At 43.2% G+C, this 21,023-nt stretch overlaps 1 protein-coding gene and 1 long non-coding RNA gene across 3 annotated transcripts in view; one reads left to right on the top strand and one right to left on the bottom strand.

Moving 5' to 3' along the window:
- Nucleotides 1-6,008, bottom strand: part of LOC130585586 (transmembrane 4 L6 family member 1-like) — a 10,999-nt gene extending 4,991 nt beyond the window's left edge. The window contains exons 1-2 of the mRNA XM_057386154.1: nucleotides 5,838-6,008; nucleotides 2,303-2,368 (exon numbers count right to left, since the gene is read on the bottom strand). Of these exons, the coding sequence (XP_057242137.1) occupies nucleotides 2,303-2,368; nucleotides 5,838-6,008 (237 nt within the window). The remainder of the gene's footprint in view (nucleotides 1-2,302; nucleotides 2,369-5,837) is intronic.
- LOC130585589 (uncharacterized) overlaps nucleotides 1-18,982 on the top strand; it is a 31,161-nt gene extending 12,179 nt beyond the window's left edge. The window contains exon 4 of one of the 2 annotated variants that reach the window (XR_008966609.1): nucleotides 17,557-18,982. This is a non-coding gene — a long non-coding RNA (uncharacterized LOC130585589). Of the gene's footprint in view, nucleotides 1-5,030; nucleotides 5,843-17,556 lie in introns of those variants that run through there. The other variant, XR_008966608.1, reaches the window with a different exon arrangement.
- The last annotated feature ends 2,041 nt before the right edge of the window (nucleotides 18,983-21,023 follow it).

The following is a 21,023-nucleotide window of genomic DNA, read 5'->3' as shown; positions in this document are numbered from 1 at the left end:
TGTTCTACTAGTAACTCTTAGGGAAGACAGAAATACTGGAGTATATTTGCTGATGCAATGAGAGAAGCTRTATTTTGGGTGGGCCTTTTTCCTCATCACGTCAGTGCAGTGGATGATTTCAGATGTGTACGTGCTGAGCTGCAAGACACTGAAGCTTCCTAAATCTATTACTTTCCAAATTCATTACTCCATAGYGCAAGGACAAGAAGCCAGTTAWGTATGTTTRTAAGTAATAATTCAAAGCTGATTAAAAAAAAACTTAATGCAGCATGTAATCACTGTGAACTAAAGTGAATAAAAAGTTATTATTATTACTGTTGAAGATACTTTGGCAGTGGCTTTGATGAAGTCTGAAACGATTAAACCAGGAAATGTGCAAAACAGAACAGAATCTCTGCCTTGAGGAAAATGTTATGTTCTGATTGGACAACAATTCTGATCAGAAATATTGCTTCAACCTTTTTTTTCCCTTGTGAAAAACAATTCTGAGTATTCAGTGTAAATTATAATTTTATACCTAAGATCTCCAAAGCAGAAAGGTGCCCAAACTACCCTTTGGTATGCAGAAGCTCTCGTGTAGCTTCATCATTTCATCAGCCACTTTGTGATATGCTTTAGTGGACATGGTGGTATTCATTTGAAGCTTGGACTTGATGGACTTGGAGGTTTTTTCCAGCCTCAATGATTCTGTGATTCTCCTGATTCTACAAAATRTCACAGTGCATAATCAAATTACTTTCTCAACATCTGTTGGATTCCTCCATTACAACAAATAAAGAACAGGAGGAAAGCTCACAGGTAAYCAATCAGAGAGGGGAAGATGCAGGCAATGTGTCTGGCATTCATGTATTGCTGCAAGGAATGGCTCAGACAGTGGAAGCGTGGGGGTAGAATGGAGGATTGTGGTGAGTCTGTGGATGTGGGCTGCTGGATGACTCTGTGCTACCCACCTGTGTTGTTGGGCTGGGGATGAACAAAGCCAGGCTGGAGAAGTTTGGCTCTTGGCTCTATAGTATTTAGGGCTGGTATGAGGGATGGGAAGGAGACACCTGACATGTTGTGTGAACTCAGCCCAGTTCAGCTGGGTTTCCCCTCGTGACTTACAGCATTCAGTGTAGGAACCRCTACAGTACGGCTCTTTTTCACCGCTACATCACTCAAAATCAGGCAAAGCAGCTGGCTCAGGCTCTGTTTRTAGGGTGCCTGGGATCACACCCCACCTCTGCAACTGGCCTGCTGGGCCACTGTTAGCATCCTGCCTGTGCATGTGACATTTGGTAAAATTAACATCATGGCATGTCCCTTGGGAGGTACATGMTGACATCCTCATAAAGAAAGCTATTTTGGTATTATGAATAATRAATTGACTTGAAATAAAATGTTTTGAAGAGGCAAAGGTCTTCTCATGGATCAAACTAAATATTAATTGAAGAGTACAGAAGAGACGTGCTTTATTGCATGGAATCTCTCATTCCAGGCTGCCTCTGGGAAGGATGCAGACTCAAAAATATTTCTAGGTCAGTTTATTCTTGCCAGTAATGATACCCACACAGAAGTCCGTGCCCAAGGCTTGAGAATGAATGGAGATGCCTRTATAACACGTTGCTTTATGATATTATTAATTATTGAGGAAAAACATCTATGTAGCCTGTCTTTAGATGACAGAGAGCCCAAATTGTGTTTGCACATTTAATGTGCAGGACATTTGGGCAAATGTGATCTACTGGTCAGAGCTGCAGRAAGCAGTGCTGGCTCCACAGTGCCAGATGCAGCAGCTCAGGTTTTTAGCATGGACCTGCAAAGAGGGGACCTATGTATCCTTACAGAGGAAAGCAGGGATGAACCTGCAGAAAAACTGATTGCCATAKAAAGGGTATAGAGAAAAAAGGACTGGAATATATATCTAGAGTGGAACATATATGTATATATATATATATCACAGTGGAAGCAGGAGGACCAGGCAGCTGTCTCAGTCTTTAGGAATACCTTGAGCAGGGGAAGCTGGAGCCACGTTTTACTTTTACTTGCCATCAGTACTGTGCCTAAGGGCTGCAGCACCACCCTGGCTGATTTCCCTCATATCAGCAGCTGCAATATCATAACGTAGTCCTTGTGGCTCACTGAGCTCTCAGCCCCAGCCCAGGGATGCTGTAGATYAAGCTCCTCTTCCACGTTTCCCTGACCTGGCTGCTGACAGTGATGAGATGGTTTCTCTCTGCACATTTGCACCTGCTGAGCAGCCATTTAAAGAACTATTGCACAAACTCTGCAGTGCCATTTCAGCACATAAATGTCCACTTACCCTGCATCTGTTAGCGCAACATCCTGCTCCACCTGCTCCCAGCATCATGAATGCCGGCAAAATAACCTGCAAGAAAAGCACAGGCTGAACTGGTGTGCAGCACTTCTGCTGGGGTGCTTTTKATATTCTAGGAGCTTGAGCATCATGTTCCTCAAAAGCAAGTCACCTTCTGACTCTTGTCTGGGAGTTATGCCTGCTTGGATATTGGTGCTGCTGAAGTTTCTCAGAAATGAGTGTGAGATTACAGCAAGAGCTGTCTGGCAAGGTGCTGGCACATTAATTCTGACTGCTTTTTAAATTCTATACTGCTTTTTAAAGCAGGATATTGTTGGGGTTTTTTTGAGGAAAAAATGTGTCAGTTTTGAGMAAATTGAATTTCTGCCCAGAAAAGATGCATAGCTGGACTGACAATTACGTCAGTTTAAACCTCCTGAGCATTCTGCTCTGGATTATAATTGGGAAATCAGCCTCGAGTTTCCTGAAACGGATCTAACTTTGGTTTGGGGTTTTTTTTTGTGTGAAACTTCTGGAAAACTTATAAGTCGGACTTCACTCGATAGGCTATTCCTAGTTATCATCAGCTTTCTCCATGATGATTATCAGGTGGAGTCAGACCAATACAATGCAGTCAGTAACCATCTATGACTTAGGATATAATGCTATCTTGCAGATACTCTGCAGTTAGGAAAAGTTGCCTCTGGTAGCCAGAGGKTGATAAAGCTTTTGTGGGTCTGACTATGCAGCCAGCGCACTCCCACTGCCTTGTCTCTGTACACGAAGGCTGGTTAAAGCATCTCAAAGAGCAGCACGAGTAAAGGAGTATTTGAGAAAGGAAATGGTTACCATAAAGTTAATGAAAGAAAGAGAATCCAAATCAATCAATCAATCAATCAATCAATCAATCAATCAATCAATCAAACAAACATAAAAGGTAAAAACTGTAAAAATGGCCCAAATAGATGCTGGCAAGATTTTTTCTCATGTAGGCAGAATGTCCATGATGAAGTGAAGCCCAGGGAATTTATGTGTGTAGTGTATCTCTGTTAGGCAGTGTAGGACACTTGCTTAGATTTGCAGGCTTCTAAATATTTTTCAAAGTATTTATTCTCCATTGCCTTTTATGTGCACCCCAGAGGCAACCTACAGYACCTACAGTGGTGGCTGGACTACATCTGGAAGTCTGCAGAAGTAGAAGCTTGAGGTTAAAAAGGTGCTCCTCTTCCTGGAAAGAAGTCAGCTCTTAAATCACAAGTGGTCCCCAAGGCAGCCCCAGCCCCAGCATGCTGCTGTCTGGCACTCAGAAGAAGAATTAATACCTCTGCCCATCAAACCAACATTCCCTTTCCTCCAGGGCTGTCATTTTTCTTTTGAGGTTTCCCATCTAAGCTGCAAACATTTTTGTGTCATCTATTAGCCTGGCTCAGGATGAAGGGTTTGCTTGGCAGCTTTCTTTTTGTTCCTGATTATAAACAGCTGCCTGCTGACATGGGAATGAGAATTGGYTGGATTTGGCTGTTGTCAGTAAAACGAGAGCTGCATGTGAGCCATGGTTCAGCCAGGTATTTCCTTATGTTGCACACAACCTTCTATGAGGAAGGACATTACTGTTACTGTGATACATAGAGCCAGTTTTTCTCTCTTTACATCCTAAATATTTAAAATAAGGAAATTGAGAGGTTTTCATGTCATCTGATTTCCATTAGAGATTCAGCGGAGGAGGAGGAAAGGGTGGAGCTGGCTACTCAGCCAAAGGGCATGCTGATGATCTAGGTACTAGTCCACAATGAAGTTCCCAGGTAGAGGGAGGTTTACCAACTCACAGAATTAAGCCAGGCTTTCCAAAGCTTCCCCCACAGTCTTGGCTCTGGAGGCTAAGTCCTGRTTCTGGGCAGATTCTCCAAGATCAGGCAGCCTGTTGGCATAACTTTCCTGAGTTTCCTTTGGGAGGAAGCCGGGGCATGGGGAAAGGTATTGCATCTTCAACTTTCCTCACTGTGGAGTCAGGATACRGACCAGACTCTGGTCATGGGACATCCTGGCCCTTGTTTAACTCCTCAGGACAACCAGAAGCCAATCTTCATTTTCCCATGCTTCCAGCACCTGGAAGATGGAGCTGAYGATAATGCTTGCTTTCCCCTTACCTGTGGGCATTTCTCATGCTGTTTTCTGGAAAACATGTACACTCAAGAGCATTGTTTGTGGATCAATAATTACTCCTAATGCCATGTTTTGAAGGTCAATGCAAATTTTCCCTCTCCTCTGAYTAGCTGTTCCCATTTTTGATGTATGTGGTGCTGGCCACAGGCAAGTCTGTGTGGAAGCCTTAAAAGAAGGCGTGTTTTCAATGAGCCGGTGACGCTCTCATGTCTAACATCTTCCTTTCCTTTCATGGAAAGCCAATGACTCCTGGGCTTGCAGTGATACCAATTTTCCACAAGGTCTCTCATGTAGTTCCGCTTCTTCCTTCCACAAACTCATGCTTGTGTTCAAGCTAGTATGAGTAATAGGCCCGAGTGGGAACTGCAAGAAGAAGCAGACAGGCTGCTGGTGGAGAACAGTTAATTGAATGATCTTACACCGTGTTTGGGCTTTGGGAAATGCAAGTCTGAACCCCATTCACTGCAGGCTTTCCATAGACTTAAGGGGCAGCTCATCATAGCCTGACTGTGAATGAGATTTGGTTTTTCCTAAGTTAATTATTCTTAAATATTCTATTTTTTTTTGCCAGCTCTGTGCCTGTTTGGCATCTTCCAGGCTTCATAGAAGCCAGTACTGGTCATACGCACGTTACTTGCTCAGCTTTTTAACTGCAAATGGGTCGATAATTGGAAAAGCACAAAGGAAGCAGGCTTTCTGATGAACTGGAAAGATAAGTATTCCCCAACATGTTCTTTTCTAGCCATGGATATTCACATAAAGGTGATCTTTCTTGAGGCCTGGAATGGAGTACTAGTTATAGAAAAGCACATTCAAACCAGATCAAACCCAAAAGGAGGTGGGTTGGGAGTGTGGGAACATGAGGCATTCGCGGTTTAAGCCATTTGCAGCCCCAAATTTGTATTAGCTGGGTTTTGAACTAACACCTACTGAAACATGTTTCAGTTTTTCCCTTAATATTTTTGTGAATTGTGTAGTTTTGTGAATTATGTGTATATGAAATCAGTTGCAGGTATAATGACTAGATACAGACAATGGTGAAAATTCACCACTTCCAGCCTAGCTTAGGACCTCAGCTCTGCTTTGACTCTTGGAAGATGAACACTCGTGTAACTTTTCTCCACAGTGAGCAGTCAGTCCTAGTGTTTCCTCCTGACCTGGAGTACTGATATTTATTTCAGGAATACTTTGTATTTCTTTGATTAGCACTTTTATGTCTTAAATGCATTTTCTCAGTCACATACCCAACTTCTCATTTAAGCTGTTTGCATGTTTATGCAAAACACATTTTTATGATTTTTTTTTTTAATGGAAGTTTCCTTGGCCCCAAATTTAAAACAAAACAGAACAAAATSCATAAGAAACACTCATCTCTTACCAGTATCCCAGCTCCCAGAATGCCATGGARAAACCAGACGAAATCGGTTATCTCGCTGAGCTGCAGTACTTGTCCATTGGGGAAGTACAGGAGGATATTGGAGACGATGGCACATACTGCCAGTGGGAAGAGRGTGATCCCAATGCACTTTGAACACTTCCCCGTGCACATGGCAACTCTCTGCTCGGGAAAGACACAGGGAGGTTTGGGTTACTGAAGTGCAGGGAGCATGGCATTTCAGCAGCTGTATTCTTCAAGGAAAGGAGAATCAGATTTGACAAAAAACATGTTCCAGGTAAGACTTACYCAGATAATCCTGATCTATGGACTCTGCTCCCTTCAGAGAATTTATTTAAAATTGAATTATTCAAAACTGGGATGTTTAATTAAATTTATTTTAAATTGTAGGACTAAACCTGTGTTGGTATGAAATTAACAGAGAGTTTCATTTTAGTTGTTAATCATCAATTATCTGTCCATTGGGAATACGAGTAACAAAACCATAACCCCACAGATACCTTGGCTGGCAGTTTTCATGGTGGGGCTAAACCTTGAGTGAAGGGGAAGGGGATGCCCAGGTTATTTGGGACCAACTGTCTTGGGAAGCTGATTGGAAATCTCTTGCACTGAAGGTCTAGAAGAGCAAGAAATKACTACCAAGAATGCCATATGACTGTTCAACCCTGCCTTGGTGCTGAGGCAAATGGGGAAGCTTCTCCAGGGTGCCTGGCAGCTGCATTTCCTCTATTTCAGTCCAAAATACACTCTCAGCAAGAACTGGAGAGACATCCATTACTGTTTTCTGTGCCATGATTATTCTACAAATAAGGGTAGATAAGACTGTGAGTTAAGTGCCTGTTTGGAACCCACCCTAAAATGTCTGAAAAACTGCAAGCTTGTCTAATTTTGTGTCTGTTTGCTAAGGGCAAATCAAAAAGCCAWCCCATCTCATTTTCAGAGAGTTCATAACATACAGTAGCTTAGTAGTTCATAGCATTTAGGTTCTTTTTTTAAAATCAAATAATCAAATGAAGGAAGCACTGGTTGMGAGAGACCTCTGCAGGTCTCCATCCCAACCTCCTGCTGAAGACAGGATTCCAGCAGCACTAGGTCACTGTGTCAGCCATGGCTTTGTGTAGCTGAGCTGTGAAAACCTCCAAGGATGGAGCAACCACCACCTCTCTGGGTGACCTATTGCAGGGATGACCCAGCCTCTTGATGAAAATGTCTTTTCTCATGTCCTGAATTTCCCAAGCTGTAAACAGGGCTGTTGTTCCTCACTATATCCTCTCACACCACTCTATCACCTCTGCCACTCCCCAGTTTGTTTCGGCTGCTATTAGACCCCTCTTCACCAAAGTGTACAGTTCAGTTCACACTGCACCCACACTGTGATCTTTAGCCAAAGAGAAAAGGATGATCAGTACAGAAGTGCATCCACAGACATTTCTCCATGTCAGTTTGGAAATCCCTTCAGGGTCAGGGATTATTGAACTTGTTTACTACCTTCAACTTTATGGCACAAACTGATCACAGATTCGTCATGATGTTTTATGACAGCATCATTCCAGCTCAAAACTTTCAAATGCATAAAAATATAAAACATGAATGAAAACACAAAGTATCAATCTTTTGATTTCTCTCCTCAGGGAGAACTGACAGTGTGTGACAAAAAGACTCCCCTATGAACAAGTTGCCAAATGCAAGAGAAGGAAAAGGATGTGGACACACACCATTTCAGGACGCACACCCGGAGCCATGCACACACAGATGCCTTTGCTTGTTACATGCATGTGGTTTTTGTAATAACCGAGGCAGTAAGCAGTGAAATGTCCCTCCATTTATTTGTGCATTGGCTAATCCTGAAAGTTTTATGACAAAGGTTGATGTGGAGAAGTTATTAAGCAGGGCAGGAACATGGAAAACAATCAAGGCTGGGTTCCCAAGCAAGAAATTTGAGAAAGCCAGAGATGGGCTAAAATAGACTTTGGTGACAGAATGAAGACAGTGAAGAGATAAGATAAGATATCAGATGAGATATCCTCAGAMCTCTGTAACTCAGAGGGAAAACAGAAAATCTGTATGGGGTGCCATATATTGCTRTGAAGCAGCTGTGACTGCCAGAGACTTCATCAGAGTTTGCATTTCTATAGCTAAAAAATTTCATCATTGTCTGCTGCTTTGAGTTCAATAAGACCACTGTGTTTATATGCCTTTTCTTCTGTGCACTTTGCAGTCATGTTGTGCTTTTCAATCCGTCTTTAAAATAAATTAACTGGCATGAAACTATTCCAGATGGAATCGTTTTTAACAGAGATACTTCTGTTCTGTACTTATAGTCATTACCCATTGTTCATACAGTGCTCAAAATTGGGCACAGCATTTTGCAAGCCCCTGAAAAAAGCCCTAGCTCAAAGAGATAAAAATCTAAACCGACCAACAATGTGCAACTGAAAGATGAAGTGGGAAGTGGAATGGAGGAAAATGGAAASAATATTGGATATTTCACTGTTTTTCAAATAATCAGTGTATAGCTTATTTTTTTACAATGGCTCTTGCCTGTCTGTTTTCGCATCTCATTCCAGCTTTAGCTTTCCCATTTGTTTGCCCAACCTCACCTCCCTCCCCAGAGAGAAGTAAACAAGCACAGGCACAGCCTGGCCTCCTTCTACAAAAGCTAAGCCTTGTAGYTGAGTTATAAATTCTCTTCTGCAGCTTTCAAACACGGCCAGAGGGCCCAGTTCTTGTATGGCACAAAGCGACACGATGCTGCTTCGGCTGGAAGAACTGGGGGTTCCAGCCCATTCTCTCTGAACTGTCTTCAAACTGCAGGGAGAGTTTACCTAAACAACAATCCCCAGACCCAGCGAGAGCCTCCACCACCAAAATCAGTGCCGYTTTGCCACCTGTGCACATCAGAGGATCTGCATGTGTTATTACAGCTTAGGAAAACACTCGGGTTTGCCAGAAGCACTTAAAACACTTTATTAATTCACCAAACAAAAGCACATTCTACAGCTTTGTTAAGCAAGGTGGCTAGAGCAAGCTTCTAATTTTTGGCGAGGTTTTTAGAAAGTTTTGCTTTTTAATGCTATGGAAAGYGTGTAAATACTTTTGCTTACCTTCTAAACAGGGCTAAGATGGCTTCCAGGCTCCAGAGTTCCTCACAGCCAGCTTCAGGCTTCCCAGCTCCTTTCTCCTGGAGCGTGGCTSTCTGAGGGAGGCACAGCGATGTTTTTGGATGACGGCCTCTGTTAAACAAACAGCTGTTTCTCTCTGGAGAATGAGGAAATACCCCAAGTTATCCCTGGTTGGCCAGTGCGAGGTTGGCGTGTCACCCACGGTTATTGATTATTTTAAGGCAGTGTTCCAATGGTCAATGCCACAGCCCCCGGGACACGCGGATCGGAGCAGTGGAGACCTTTTTACAGCTGCAACCATTCCAACCRCGCGGAATGGTTTGGCAGAAGAGGAAAGGCAGGAGATGGCAGAGGAACAATGAGTACCTGGCAGGAAAYGTGGCTGGAGCATGAGGTGGTGGCACAGCAAAGTCTGGCCATTGGTGTGGCATCATCTTCTGCACAACAGGCTGTGGCTGTTGAAATTCACCACTGGCTGTGCTCAAAGCATGCTCCTGCGAGAGCTAGGTGAGGAGAATGGGGATGGGAAGGGAAGAAAACTCATAGCAAGACAAGAGAAAAAGGAGAAAGGAGGACAGACAGACTGGAGAGAGGGGAGAGATGTGACAAAGGGAGGGAGCAAGGAAATAAAAAACCCACACTATTCCAAGGATGACAGACTGGGAATATGGAAGAGAAATTGAAAATTTGCTTTGGCAGTGGAGAAAATAAAGGTAGAAGAGACACTAGGGACAGGCCAAGAAATGTATAACACAGTGAAGAGTATTAAGACAAAAATTAAGCTGGGGGAAGACTCATACTGAAAGAAAGGGAGTTTCTTTTGTAGAAAAGGTGATGATGATAGYAACTGTTAAAATATGTCCAACTTTWAAATATATAAACACATMTATTACTTGGTAGGTCAGATTTGGCCCCAGTTGTGCAGGGAATCTGTTCAGATCCCTCTCTTCAATGGAAAACATCCCCTCTCTGACAGATACCTGCATCCACACCTCTCACCTTCATMCTCTAAACTCAGTATGAAAGATTGGTTGTGGAGGGTGGAATTAATCTCCTTTGACTTTGGGTGCAGATGTCAACCTACGCTGTATTTATTTCTAGTGAGAGAAACAGACACTTCCAAGGAAGTGAATCACAAGACCTATTTTAGAGTTACCGCAGGGCTACAGTTAATCATTAATGGTGAAAGAATCTCACCACTTTCAGATCTCGATGTCAGACTCTGTGGTCAGAGGAATCGCATCCATGAGGACACCAGCATGGCAGAGTGACTGCAAAAGCACTAAGAATTCAGTCCCTGGGTTGAATATTTAACATAAATAATAATATAAAATAAATGCTGACTGACAGCCAGTGAAAATCTTTAGTGATCTCAGAATGATCTCAGGCAAAGAGTCTTCATTAAAACACAGATGGCAACAAGGAGGAAAACGGAATAATTCCCTGAATCCAATGCCCCCAAGTTCTGCTGCCATCAGCAGCAACAGCCTTTCACCATGACTTTTGTGGTGGTGGTGCTTCAACCCCAAGGGAAAAGAACAAAGTAAGTGTCATAAAATCTTCAGACAGCASAAAGTCACCAGGCTTACTGACATATAAAGCAGTTAAAGAATTAACTTTAGAACAACTTAAAGACATCAGCAATTTGCTCTGAGAGCTGGAACAACTGACACACCTGCCAGCTTATGTAGAGAGTTAAGGAGCAAATAAGGGAATTTCTTATTTATACTTCAGATGAACCCTGCCCTTATAGCATAACCTGATTGCTTGGGGTTTTCATAAACTGTAACTCCATAATATCTCTAAGGTATCAGCTTTCCCATCTTCACATGCATAACACCCTTAGCTGGGCTCAGCATCCTTCATTTTGATCTGTTTTTCTCTGGTTGTGCCTAGCTTATACCCCTCCAGGGTGATGTGCAAACCTTATCTCCATAGTTTCTCCATAGTTTCACCAAATGGTGTCCCCAGTGTGACATTCTTTTACTGACCTTTTAAATTTTCCTCTCTGCACTTTCTAAAGTCTGTCTATCTACTATGTAGGTTTTAAACTGGGGCAAGTTCAGTGTTTTAATCTACATTTATACAACAATAKGTGCTCAGGGACTTAACAGAAGACTAGTGCTTCTAGCCACTAGGGAAAAAATAAAGTACTAGTAAGCTTTTTAAAACCCTATTCTTTTATWTGTTCAAGAATATCTTTAGATGTTCTCATTATGGAGTAGGATCTACATGCAGTCTTTGATGAGTTCAGTTCTAAGTACTGCTCATTGTGAGGCACAGGAAGAATGCCAAGAACATAATAAAAATCCACATTCACACCAGGCATCCTGACTCCTACCTGTTTCTGAAGTGACAGACTCACCCAAAAGAAATGAAAGCAAGCAAGCTCTAAAGCACTTAGAAAACACTGAACTTTTTCTGTGAAGTGTTTAGTGGCTAAGCTGAGTGTGTATGATTGTGTACATCTATTTTTCCCCCTACAATATTGACTTTTAAGGCAATGAAAACATTTTGTGTTCCACTGATCAATGCCTCCTGATTATATTGGCTCACTGTACACCAGCTCTGATCCTCCTTTTATTCCTACCCTTTTAGCCATAAACTCTTTATTAATTTTCCAGTTACATGTAGTAGCATGGGAACTGAGAGAGGAACTGTAAATATCAAAAAAATCTTGCTCATCGTGATAGGAATGAAAACCATTCCAGCACCACAATTTCCGTGAGTGGTGCAATGTGAGAAACTGAAGAATTACAACCCCGTGTAGGTTTTTGAAGGGCATATCCGACTGCCCATTTACTCTATTAATAGATCTGCCCCATTTGGAGCGCGGCTGCTGCGCACTAAGGAAAAACGCCCTTTTTGTGGTTGATACTGTGTGGAAAAAGGAGCAAGGCAGCTCTGTTCTCATCTGTTCTTGTAAAAAACTTGAGTGGCTGCTCTGAAATCAAGCTTTATTTAGAGTACCCAGTGATACTCCACTCAATTTAATTAATTGCGTTTTGTCRCAAATTATCTCTTGCTGATGTTTCCTATGACACTTTGCTGTTAGTGTTCCCTTCAACTGAGGGAAAGGGAGATTGATTTGCCTGAGATCAAACTGCTGTTAGGACATTTAACTGCTGTTAAAAAGTTTTTTTTCCCAAGATGAGCTGGCTCTGAAAAGGTTCATCTGCTTGGACATTGCAGGTTATCTGGCCTGGAGCCCCAGCTTTCCCTGCTTTTCCTGCAGCAGGTGCCCAGGTTAACCTGCCTGCCCGTATCCAGGAGTATGCTCTATTAAGATAGAAACAGCAAGATGGAAGTGGCACTACAAGCATTATTCAGATTTTCCTTTATCTGGACTATCCAAGACCCAAATGACCCAGGCCACAAAGAGCTGATTGCATGGCAGGAGTACTGAGKAAGTTGAGAAGCAGCTCAATGCAAAAAGGCTCACAACTTGAATCAATCAGAGATAGCCAGAAAACTATCACTTTTAATAGCACCAAGTTATGGTGCTTGTATTAAGGATAYCCATGAGTCTGAAGAGGTGGAATGGAAGTTATTCTGGAAAAATYTGGAAAGAGGCTCTCTGCTGTCTTTAGGAGTGTATTCAGTGCATTCTACCACCATGCACTGGTGGTCCTAACACACAGCATATGCTGGACATGCACTTTGCAGCAACAATAGTCACATGGATGGATCTTTCCTTCTCTTGTGTTTTACCTATTTTTCATTCCCCCCCCACCCCTTTCCTTTTCTTTTGTCTCTCCTTTTATGCRTAATCCCCTTTCCTACACACTTGGACTCTGGTCCCTGAGTTGACATTCTGCTGAGCACAGTTTTCCCTCTTCCATGGCAGCACACTCACACACATCATTGCCACTACCAAGAGACAGTCTTTGGGGATAAACCCCATCATTATCAATTATTCTGTGAACCCAGGGCACCCCAAGGTTGCATGGCCAACCCTCTGCAGAMGCACCTTCTGGGGAGAGGGAGAATGGTCCTGAGAAAGCACCCAGCGACTCTGCCCGTCCAACAATGCATTATCCACTGCTTGCTTGTGTGTTTGTGTGTTCATCTGATTTATCACAAAGCCTGTTTTATTTAATTACCTGAGTGGATTGCCCAGGGACMGCTCTGTACCAACCCCAATGTTTTCTAAAATAGCAATGCACTATGACCTGTGGCCAAGGGTTGTTTGTACTCCCAACRCAAAATAACACTGTCACTATCCAATATTAAAATAATTAGAGGTTTGTGCTTTCATTTTGCTGGTTTCATGCAACACTTCTTACTGGTTTTGGCTGAAAGGAATTTCTCATSCATTTGTTTTGACACTGGGGTTTGCCCAAGTGTGTGCTTAGGGTGAGGGTGAATTAGGAGCTAAAATAATACTGACTGGAAAATGCCCCTRTTTACCTGAGCAAACAGGAGAAATGTTACTGGTGATCCCTTTCCTCCCTTCCTCTTTTGCCCTGAACTGCCCTAGATTTCTCAGGAAATCTTTAGCAATGAAGAAMAAATGCTGGGAATATGCTGAAGAAATATGTGGTTTGTCAAAAACCACATTTTGCATTCCCTCCATCAGGAGGGAAGGTTTCTGTAGTCCAGACTGGTGGTTTTGGTCAGACTGAGAGATGTAGGTTGTCCAGGTAATTTGAAAGAGATTAAAAATTTCAGTACAAGGCTGAGGGWCCTGGGGCAGTAACTCCCACCAGAAGGAAAGATGAGGGCAACAGCCAGGAGGTCAGAAGCGACCATTAATTGTTTTGTTATTGCAAGGGGCACTGTCCCCTCGTTCACCATCTCCATCTGGTTTTGTGCCAAAAGGAAGAAAAGGAAAATCAATGCTCTGCGTGCGTAACTGTGATGTTTGAACATGCACATGAGGCCAGGTTTGTAGCCAGAATTACTGCTTGCTAGTAGAAGAGCTTACTACTTACTTTACCTTTCCAGAGAAATGAATATAGGTGGAAAAATTGGATAAGCCTTTGGAAATACAGCTGGTTTCCAGATCGTGAGGTTTATCTATTTTGTTCCAGCTGGTGCTGGCTGGTTGAAGAAAGGACTGCCCATCCCCTTGCTGACTCCAGAGTTTCTAGTTTGGGTCCATTGTGGGACAGGATAGTATTTATAATCTCCACATGTACAGCAGAAGGGCCTGAGGAAAATAAATCAATATTTCCCAAAGTGGAAAATGCTTTGGGGCATTTCTTAGCACTACATGGRTTTCTGAAAGGGATTCTCTGCTTGCACAGACAAACACATCACAAATTTTCCCAGAAATGAAGCGGTCTCCATCTTCAAATTATTTATTCTGTTTCTATGCCCACAGGAAAKCAGATTCAAGGCTTTTTTGAGAATGAGAGGATGTTGAGGGAAGTGGACTGCAGGTGGTTTTTTTTTTTTTCTTGTCTAAAATTAGACAGACAAAATTAAAGGTCCTTTCTGAAAAGGGGTGAACTGTCTGTCTCCATCCCTGGAGATAKATCATCTCCAGTTTTGGAAATATTCAAAAGCCATCTGGGCATGGTCCAGGGCAGCCAGCTCCAGGTAGCTCTGCCTGAACCAGCTTGAGGAAGATATCCAAAAGATAGACATAAAAAAATGAACGAATCATCTGGCATATGCTCTCATCCTTCCACAGTGGTGCAATCCATATTTTATATTAGGTGTGGACCTRAACTGAGCTAAGGACAAGACCTGCATTAACTGTGGCATGTCTCCAGAGGCTGGGAGAAAGGCAAGAGCACGAGGAAGTGTTAAGAGGGAAGATACTGGGTGGAGACAGACTCATAAAAGAGCTGGGTGAGAGATGAACCCACACACATGACCAAAATAAAAGCCTGGAGGGTGTTTCCTGGGAGGCACATCTCACCCTGTGCAACGCCGGGGCTTTGTGCCTGTGTGCTTCCCCTGCAATGGCACAGAGGGACAATGACCCACCAGTCGATGGTCATTAGAGGGAGCATGGAGGTGCCAGGTGCCCAAGGATGGAATGCAGCCCTGGAAAGCAGAAGCAGTGCATGGAAGACAGCTGGTTCATCATTTTAAACCTATTTTTAATATCCTTGATGAGATAAGGAGGCATTTCCCTATGATCTCTGGGAAACACAGCTGTCTCTTCCTTGGAAAAAACCACTTCTTTTAAAGAGGCTGGAATTCTTTTAATTCAATAGTTTAATTAAAGCACATGTCTGATGGTGTCTTCCATCAGGCATCCTTATCCCATGATAAATTCAACAAAAAATGCAGCTGATATTGTCCCAAGCATGTTCACTGGCTGTTTTTAAAAAGGAAGGAAGACAAGGAAAAAGGAAAAGACAAGGAAACCATTTGGATTCACACAGCAGTCAGAGGAAGGTTCAGCAATTACARGATTCACCCAGGACATTGCAGGCCCAGCTACGACCTCATCCCACTGCTGAGGTGAAGCAGACCCTGAAGGAGGTGAGGGATGCAGATGCCTGATGCCTGGGTTTGCGTGGCACTCCCTGACAGGCACATCTCATCCCAGATTATCCCATTATCCATCTACGCTGCTGGTTTTGGTCATGTTTCCCACTCCCTCCACTGACCCAGCTCCAGCCCTTTCGCAGTCACCTGTGTGACTTGACCACTTGGTTTTTTACTTCTGTATCTGTCTRCCTGTCAAGTCAGGCATTAGATAAAGGAACAAATTACTGTGGAGCATCTCATCACTGCATGTTAACTCCTCTGTGACRTACACCCAACCCTCTGGCACCGTGGGGAGAATGAAAACCAATTGTGAGAGACTCACTGGGTACACGGGAGGGAAGAGGGGTGAGCTGCCCCCAAGCCCATGCTCACCTCCTTCCTGCTGAGCAGTTGATTGACAGAAACCTGTTGCCACCAGGAATTTGCTCTACATATGCAAATACTTCAAATTGTTTGTGGATAATTTTGACTTCATAATAAATGAARTATTTTCTGTACTCATGGCCGCAAAGAAAAACGTCAAAGCTTGATCTTCTCAAAAATTAGAGGGCAAATGAGGAGAGTCAGCATTTAGTATCCTCTGTAAAAAACTTTTCCCTTTTTGAGAGCCTGACTCGAGATTTTTAAATACCACAGAACAGTAATAATGTGCTTTTTTTGGCTAACAGGACACTTGTAAAAAAGCAGCTGTTGCAAAACCCAGCCCGTGCGCGCTAAGTCACTACACGCCTTGCATTTGTCTGGTTTAGCGCTCTTTCTTGCTCTTTGTCTGGCTGATCTGGCTGGTGAGATTAGGAGCACTGCAGGGCAGGGCGGATCCCTGTCTGTGTATTTGCGCTGTGTCTTGACACTTGTAAAGGAAGCGAGTAATCGTCACTCTTGCTGCTTTCATGTCTCCTTGCACAATGGAGATAATTAATGGTAATAGCAATGCTTTGCCTATCTGCGGCTCYTTTCATCTGAAGACCTGAAAGTGCTTGACAAGCATTAACTAAATTAGCTTCCAAATACCTGGAGAGGGAGTCAGATGTAATCATCCCCWCTTTTAGATGAGCACACAGGAGGAGAAGCTAAGCTAACTGAGTGCTTACAGTTAGTCAGCTGAAACCATGCTTCCTCCACTGGGGGAGCTTGCTCAGCACTTAGGAGGCTCAGGCTGCTTTTTGAGGTGTCCGGAGGGGGGGTTTGATGCCCACTGCTTACTTTCAAAACTTACAGACTGTGGACATGTGTGATCTKCCCCCAGCACCCTGCAGGAGCTGGAGGACGCACTTCAGGCACTGCCATTCACAAAGTTCATCGTTTGATGAACCTGGCCTGGGAAAGAAGGAAGTTCTGCTGACACCACGCAGGCAAAGCCAGAGTGACTGAGTTAGTCCTCATCTCWGAAAGGGAAGTGGATTCCAGCACTGAAACCCTCCAGCTTGGACCCAGGGATGGGGCAGCCAGGTTTGCATCGTGTTGCCTTTCACTTCATAACCCTTTCAGAGAGAAATCTGTACCAGAGTTGGCAAATTTGATCAGCCTTGTATACATAGTGTGGGCTTACCGGGCCCTGCCATGGTGCTCACAAGCCCTTACTAGCAAAGAAAGATGCTGAGAGTCCTGACCCAAATCTGAAGTCTTAAAGATATCTCTGTTAAAACAAGGGTGCACTGCAACTGCCTGTACTTTTCTCAGGGGAAAGGAGAGACGAGGAAGGAACTGGGGAGAGGAGAGGAGAAATTCTCGGTGGCAACTATGTAAGTACTGACATGGTACTGACATGGAATTATAAAACAAAGGCAGGTGATGTTTTGGAAGACCACAGCAAACTCTTCAAAATGGAGGAGAGAGRGTTTTCCCATAGCTATGGAATTTCCAATGCTGTAGAAATKATTTTTRTTTTTAATATCAGACCTGAAAAGCTCCCGTTCCTGGAATGGCACTCGGGCTGTAACATAGGCTTCTTGAAATAGGAAGWACCAGAGTTACCGAAGAGCAGCTGCTCCTTATTGCAAACCTTTGTAGACTCAGATGAAAGACACTAATAGAGTKGGCAGCTTATCCCAYAAATCCCATAATTTCACTGTAGGCAATCATCCAGGTTTCCAAAAGGTTGTGACATTTTCCACATTTTCTCCTTCCAGGCAGAGGAACTGGCCAGAAGAAATCTGGATGTCCGGGAACTCCTGTCAGCTTCTCCACTTCAAACGACACCCTCCTACTTAATCAACAGACCCCAAGCAAAGTGTCACAATCCTGCTGGATTATGCAGCTTAACAGCACTCTTGGGGATGGGCTGCCTGGCACAACTGAGTTTGCAACAGTTTGGAAGCCACTTGTGCAGATGCAATCATATCGGTTCTTTCTTTTCCACGTGCAATGCTTGATACYTTCCTTTCTGCCACCTGCTGTAAATAGTTCTGCTGACGTTTCCAGTGCTGGGGTTTATTACCACAACTCTCCTATTTACCTAAAATAAAAATGAGGCAATGATCTCATAGGAGGAAAACAAAAGGGTCACATTTCCTCTAGAGTAAGTAAGTAGGTCAGTGCCTTGAGACGTGATGGGAGAGGATCCCATGATGCCCACGGGGTGAGTAGGAAGGCTGGACAGGCAGTGGTGCTGCCTGAGGGAGAGCTCAGGTGGACCTCGGCACTGGCCCTCCTGCTGGCAGGCAGCAAAGATGTGTGTGAAAGCATTTCACTGTGCAACCAGTCAGAGCATCACTTCCACCAACACTGCAAGTCCAACAAGACCCTGATCTCTGCCAGCCTCATGCTCAGGAGGAAGCCTGTGGGGCAGGAGRGCTGTTGCCTCACTCCCAGCTCTGGACAGGGAGTCAAGAGACCAGGCTGCCTTGCTTTGTGAGCATCTGGACATTGCGTACCCTTGCTCCTTCCTCATTTGTATAATAGGGTTAATRAACATGCTCTATCCCACAGTGCTGACGTAACGCTAAGCTCTTTCATGTTTGTTAAATGCTACAATAGCCAGCACCATAGAAACTCATAAATAAAGTACCTTGAAGTTCTGTCAAGGTATTAACCTTGTTTTAAAAGTGCAGATTTACATGAGTTRCTGCACACAAGAAGCTTCTCCTAATTAGGATCAAAACTTAATTTTTTTAGCTTTGTTTTTGTGGCCTTTAAGGATGAACATTTTTTACTTGCCCAGCTTATTTGGCAATTTATTGTAATCTCTTCAAACTTGCAGCTCTTTTCAGGACATAGTTAAATGCCTTTCTTCTCATTGTTKCATTCCTTTGCATTCTTCACAATTAAATATCTTTAGGGGTTTTAAACAAATGTATAGTTGGTTTCTCCAAAGTCTAAATCCATCTATGTTATCATACTTCGTTGTTGGTGTGAGTGACACTGGGTTTGGCTCAAAACCTTGAYGGAAAAGAAAGGACCTGTGTGCTGCTTCTGATAGAACAGAGGCCCTTTTTTCCATTTCACACCTTGCCTCAAGATTTGTCCAAGATTTGTCCACAACTGATAAAGTACCAAAGTAGCAAGGAGAGTGTCTGCACAAGATGTACAGAGAAAATTATTCTGCCCTAATGATCTCCAGACTGTTGTGGTAAATGCCCAATTGTGACCCTGAGCTGGGTGCATGGACTGAGCCCAAACTGCTGGAAGGCAATGCCAGGGAGCCATGTGGGCTCTGAGATGGGAATCTGGAGGGATGGCTTCAGTTTACATCCTGCCACAAAGACTTTTGGGCAGATGTGAGTCAGGTTCACTGTGTCAGGTGTGTATGGGATACAGCTGCCTTTCTAATCTCCTCACTGGTTGTAGATCCTTGTTATTCTTGGAGCTTCTGCAGCTTTTTTGTCTTTCTGTCTCCAACAGTTCCAGTGCTCAGAGCTGGAATGCTCCAGGGAAATGCTGTATATKGCAAGGAAGCCTTTCTCATCAAAGTCTTAACCAGAACTGCAAATAGAAGTTGTGAATGCCTTTTGAGATTTYCAACCTACCAGTGTGAACCCAAAAGATTTAAGTAATTCACATGCACCTTGAGTGAATACTCAAGATCATGAGGTCTGTATTCTGTTCACTGCTGCCGCAACTCRGAAAATTATTAGAAAGTGCAATAGAAACTGTTTTTAAGTGATGTACAAAGAGACTTTTATATTTATTGGGTATTTATCTCTGGAGAGTGTGCAACAACAGATGGAGATGTCTTGGTTAAAAGGGTTAAAAGGGTGATGTGAAACTTAGGAGGGTTCAGTTCCCAGCTGTACCACAGACAGTCTTTGTCACCTTGGGGTGGTGACTRCAGGCACAGCTCCAGGGCYGGTGACAATACCAACTGAGGGTAATCCTATGCTGGAAACAGAGAGRCAAATTCCCTAACCTGGACTGCAGTGGAGTCAGAAGCCAACATAGCAGAGGGAGCAGGAAGAATCAGCTATGAATGGGAACTACTACTATTGAGAAGAAGCAGAGGAAACAGAGTAGACAATCACAGAACAGACAATCTGCATGAACATCAGCTCATCATCTGCTCAATGGAGAATGAAAGATGGGCTTCAGTCATAGGCAGCCTGAATAAAGTGCTCATCTATGATCTAATTTCAAGGAACTGAGGAAGGTCAGCACATCCATCATCTCTCTTYATTGATCTTACAGCCATCACAACTTAAGTATTGTACTTAATACACTAACATTAGTTGCCACACCTCTGGGCACTAACTTCAGCTAATTATTACAATAATTCCTGATTTACTTGAAAAGAAAGCTCTATTGGTGATGTTTCAGGGCTCATTCGCAGACTGGTATTCAAGATATTCACCCTTCAGACCTATGAACACTACTTCTCATTGTGAAACTTTGAAATGCAGCCATGCTCTAATTTTAGCCTTCAGAGGGACAGAAAGTCTCAGAGTAACCAATAACCACCCCCTTTGCTGAAAGGATCCTGGACAAAGTGACAACTTTAAACCCATGACCTCACTGCTGGAAGGGAACTTCCCAGAAATTTTCCTGATGCAAGGGCAAAAAAKCTGCTCTTTCATCTTTTTCTGAGTCACACCCACAGCACCTCTCCGGAATGCAAATGTGCCTGGGTTTAATGAYGTGACAAGGTAATTAAGCTTTAATGTATGGATGCAAAGGGCATACAAGTTGCCAGATCTACTAAGTGCCCAAGCCAAGCTAAGGTGTTTACCAGACTTACAACACATGGCTGATATAGGGTGCTAATGTCTACACATTATTCCTGTTACATAAATAAATTTTACAGCAATAGACAAATAAATTAACTCCATATTTGAATTTGAAAGAGTTAGTCTAACAAGAAAGCAACCAGGACCCAATTCTAGGTACATAGGAAGCAATAGAAAAACTAGGACAGAGCACTATTACTATTTAAATGACTGTAATGCTGTCAGATGCCAGCTCAGAATTGGACACTCCCCCTTCCTATTCCCCATTTGCTTGATGGACTTGTGTTGTATGAGTCCACATATACAGAGATTTACACATATAGCAAATTCTTAAGTTACCAAAAAGCACACAGGCAGGAAGTCATAGCAACACTGTCTAGATTAAATTGGCCCTGTACCCACTCCTTAAATATCTCTAATKGCATGCAAATAGCTGATTT

The sequence above is a fragment of the Malurus melanocephalus genome, unplaced genomic scaffold (genome assembly GCF_030028575.1).
Source record: "Malurus melanocephalus ecotype Western Australia unplaced genomic scaffold, MMel_1.1 scaffold_922, whole genome shotgun sequence".
In the NCBI taxonomy this organism is placed as follows: domain Eukaryota; kingdom Metazoa; phylum Chordata; class Aves; order Passeriformes; family Maluridae; genus Malurus; species Malurus melanocephalus.
This window is presented reverse-complemented; position numbering and strand designations above follow the sequence as displayed.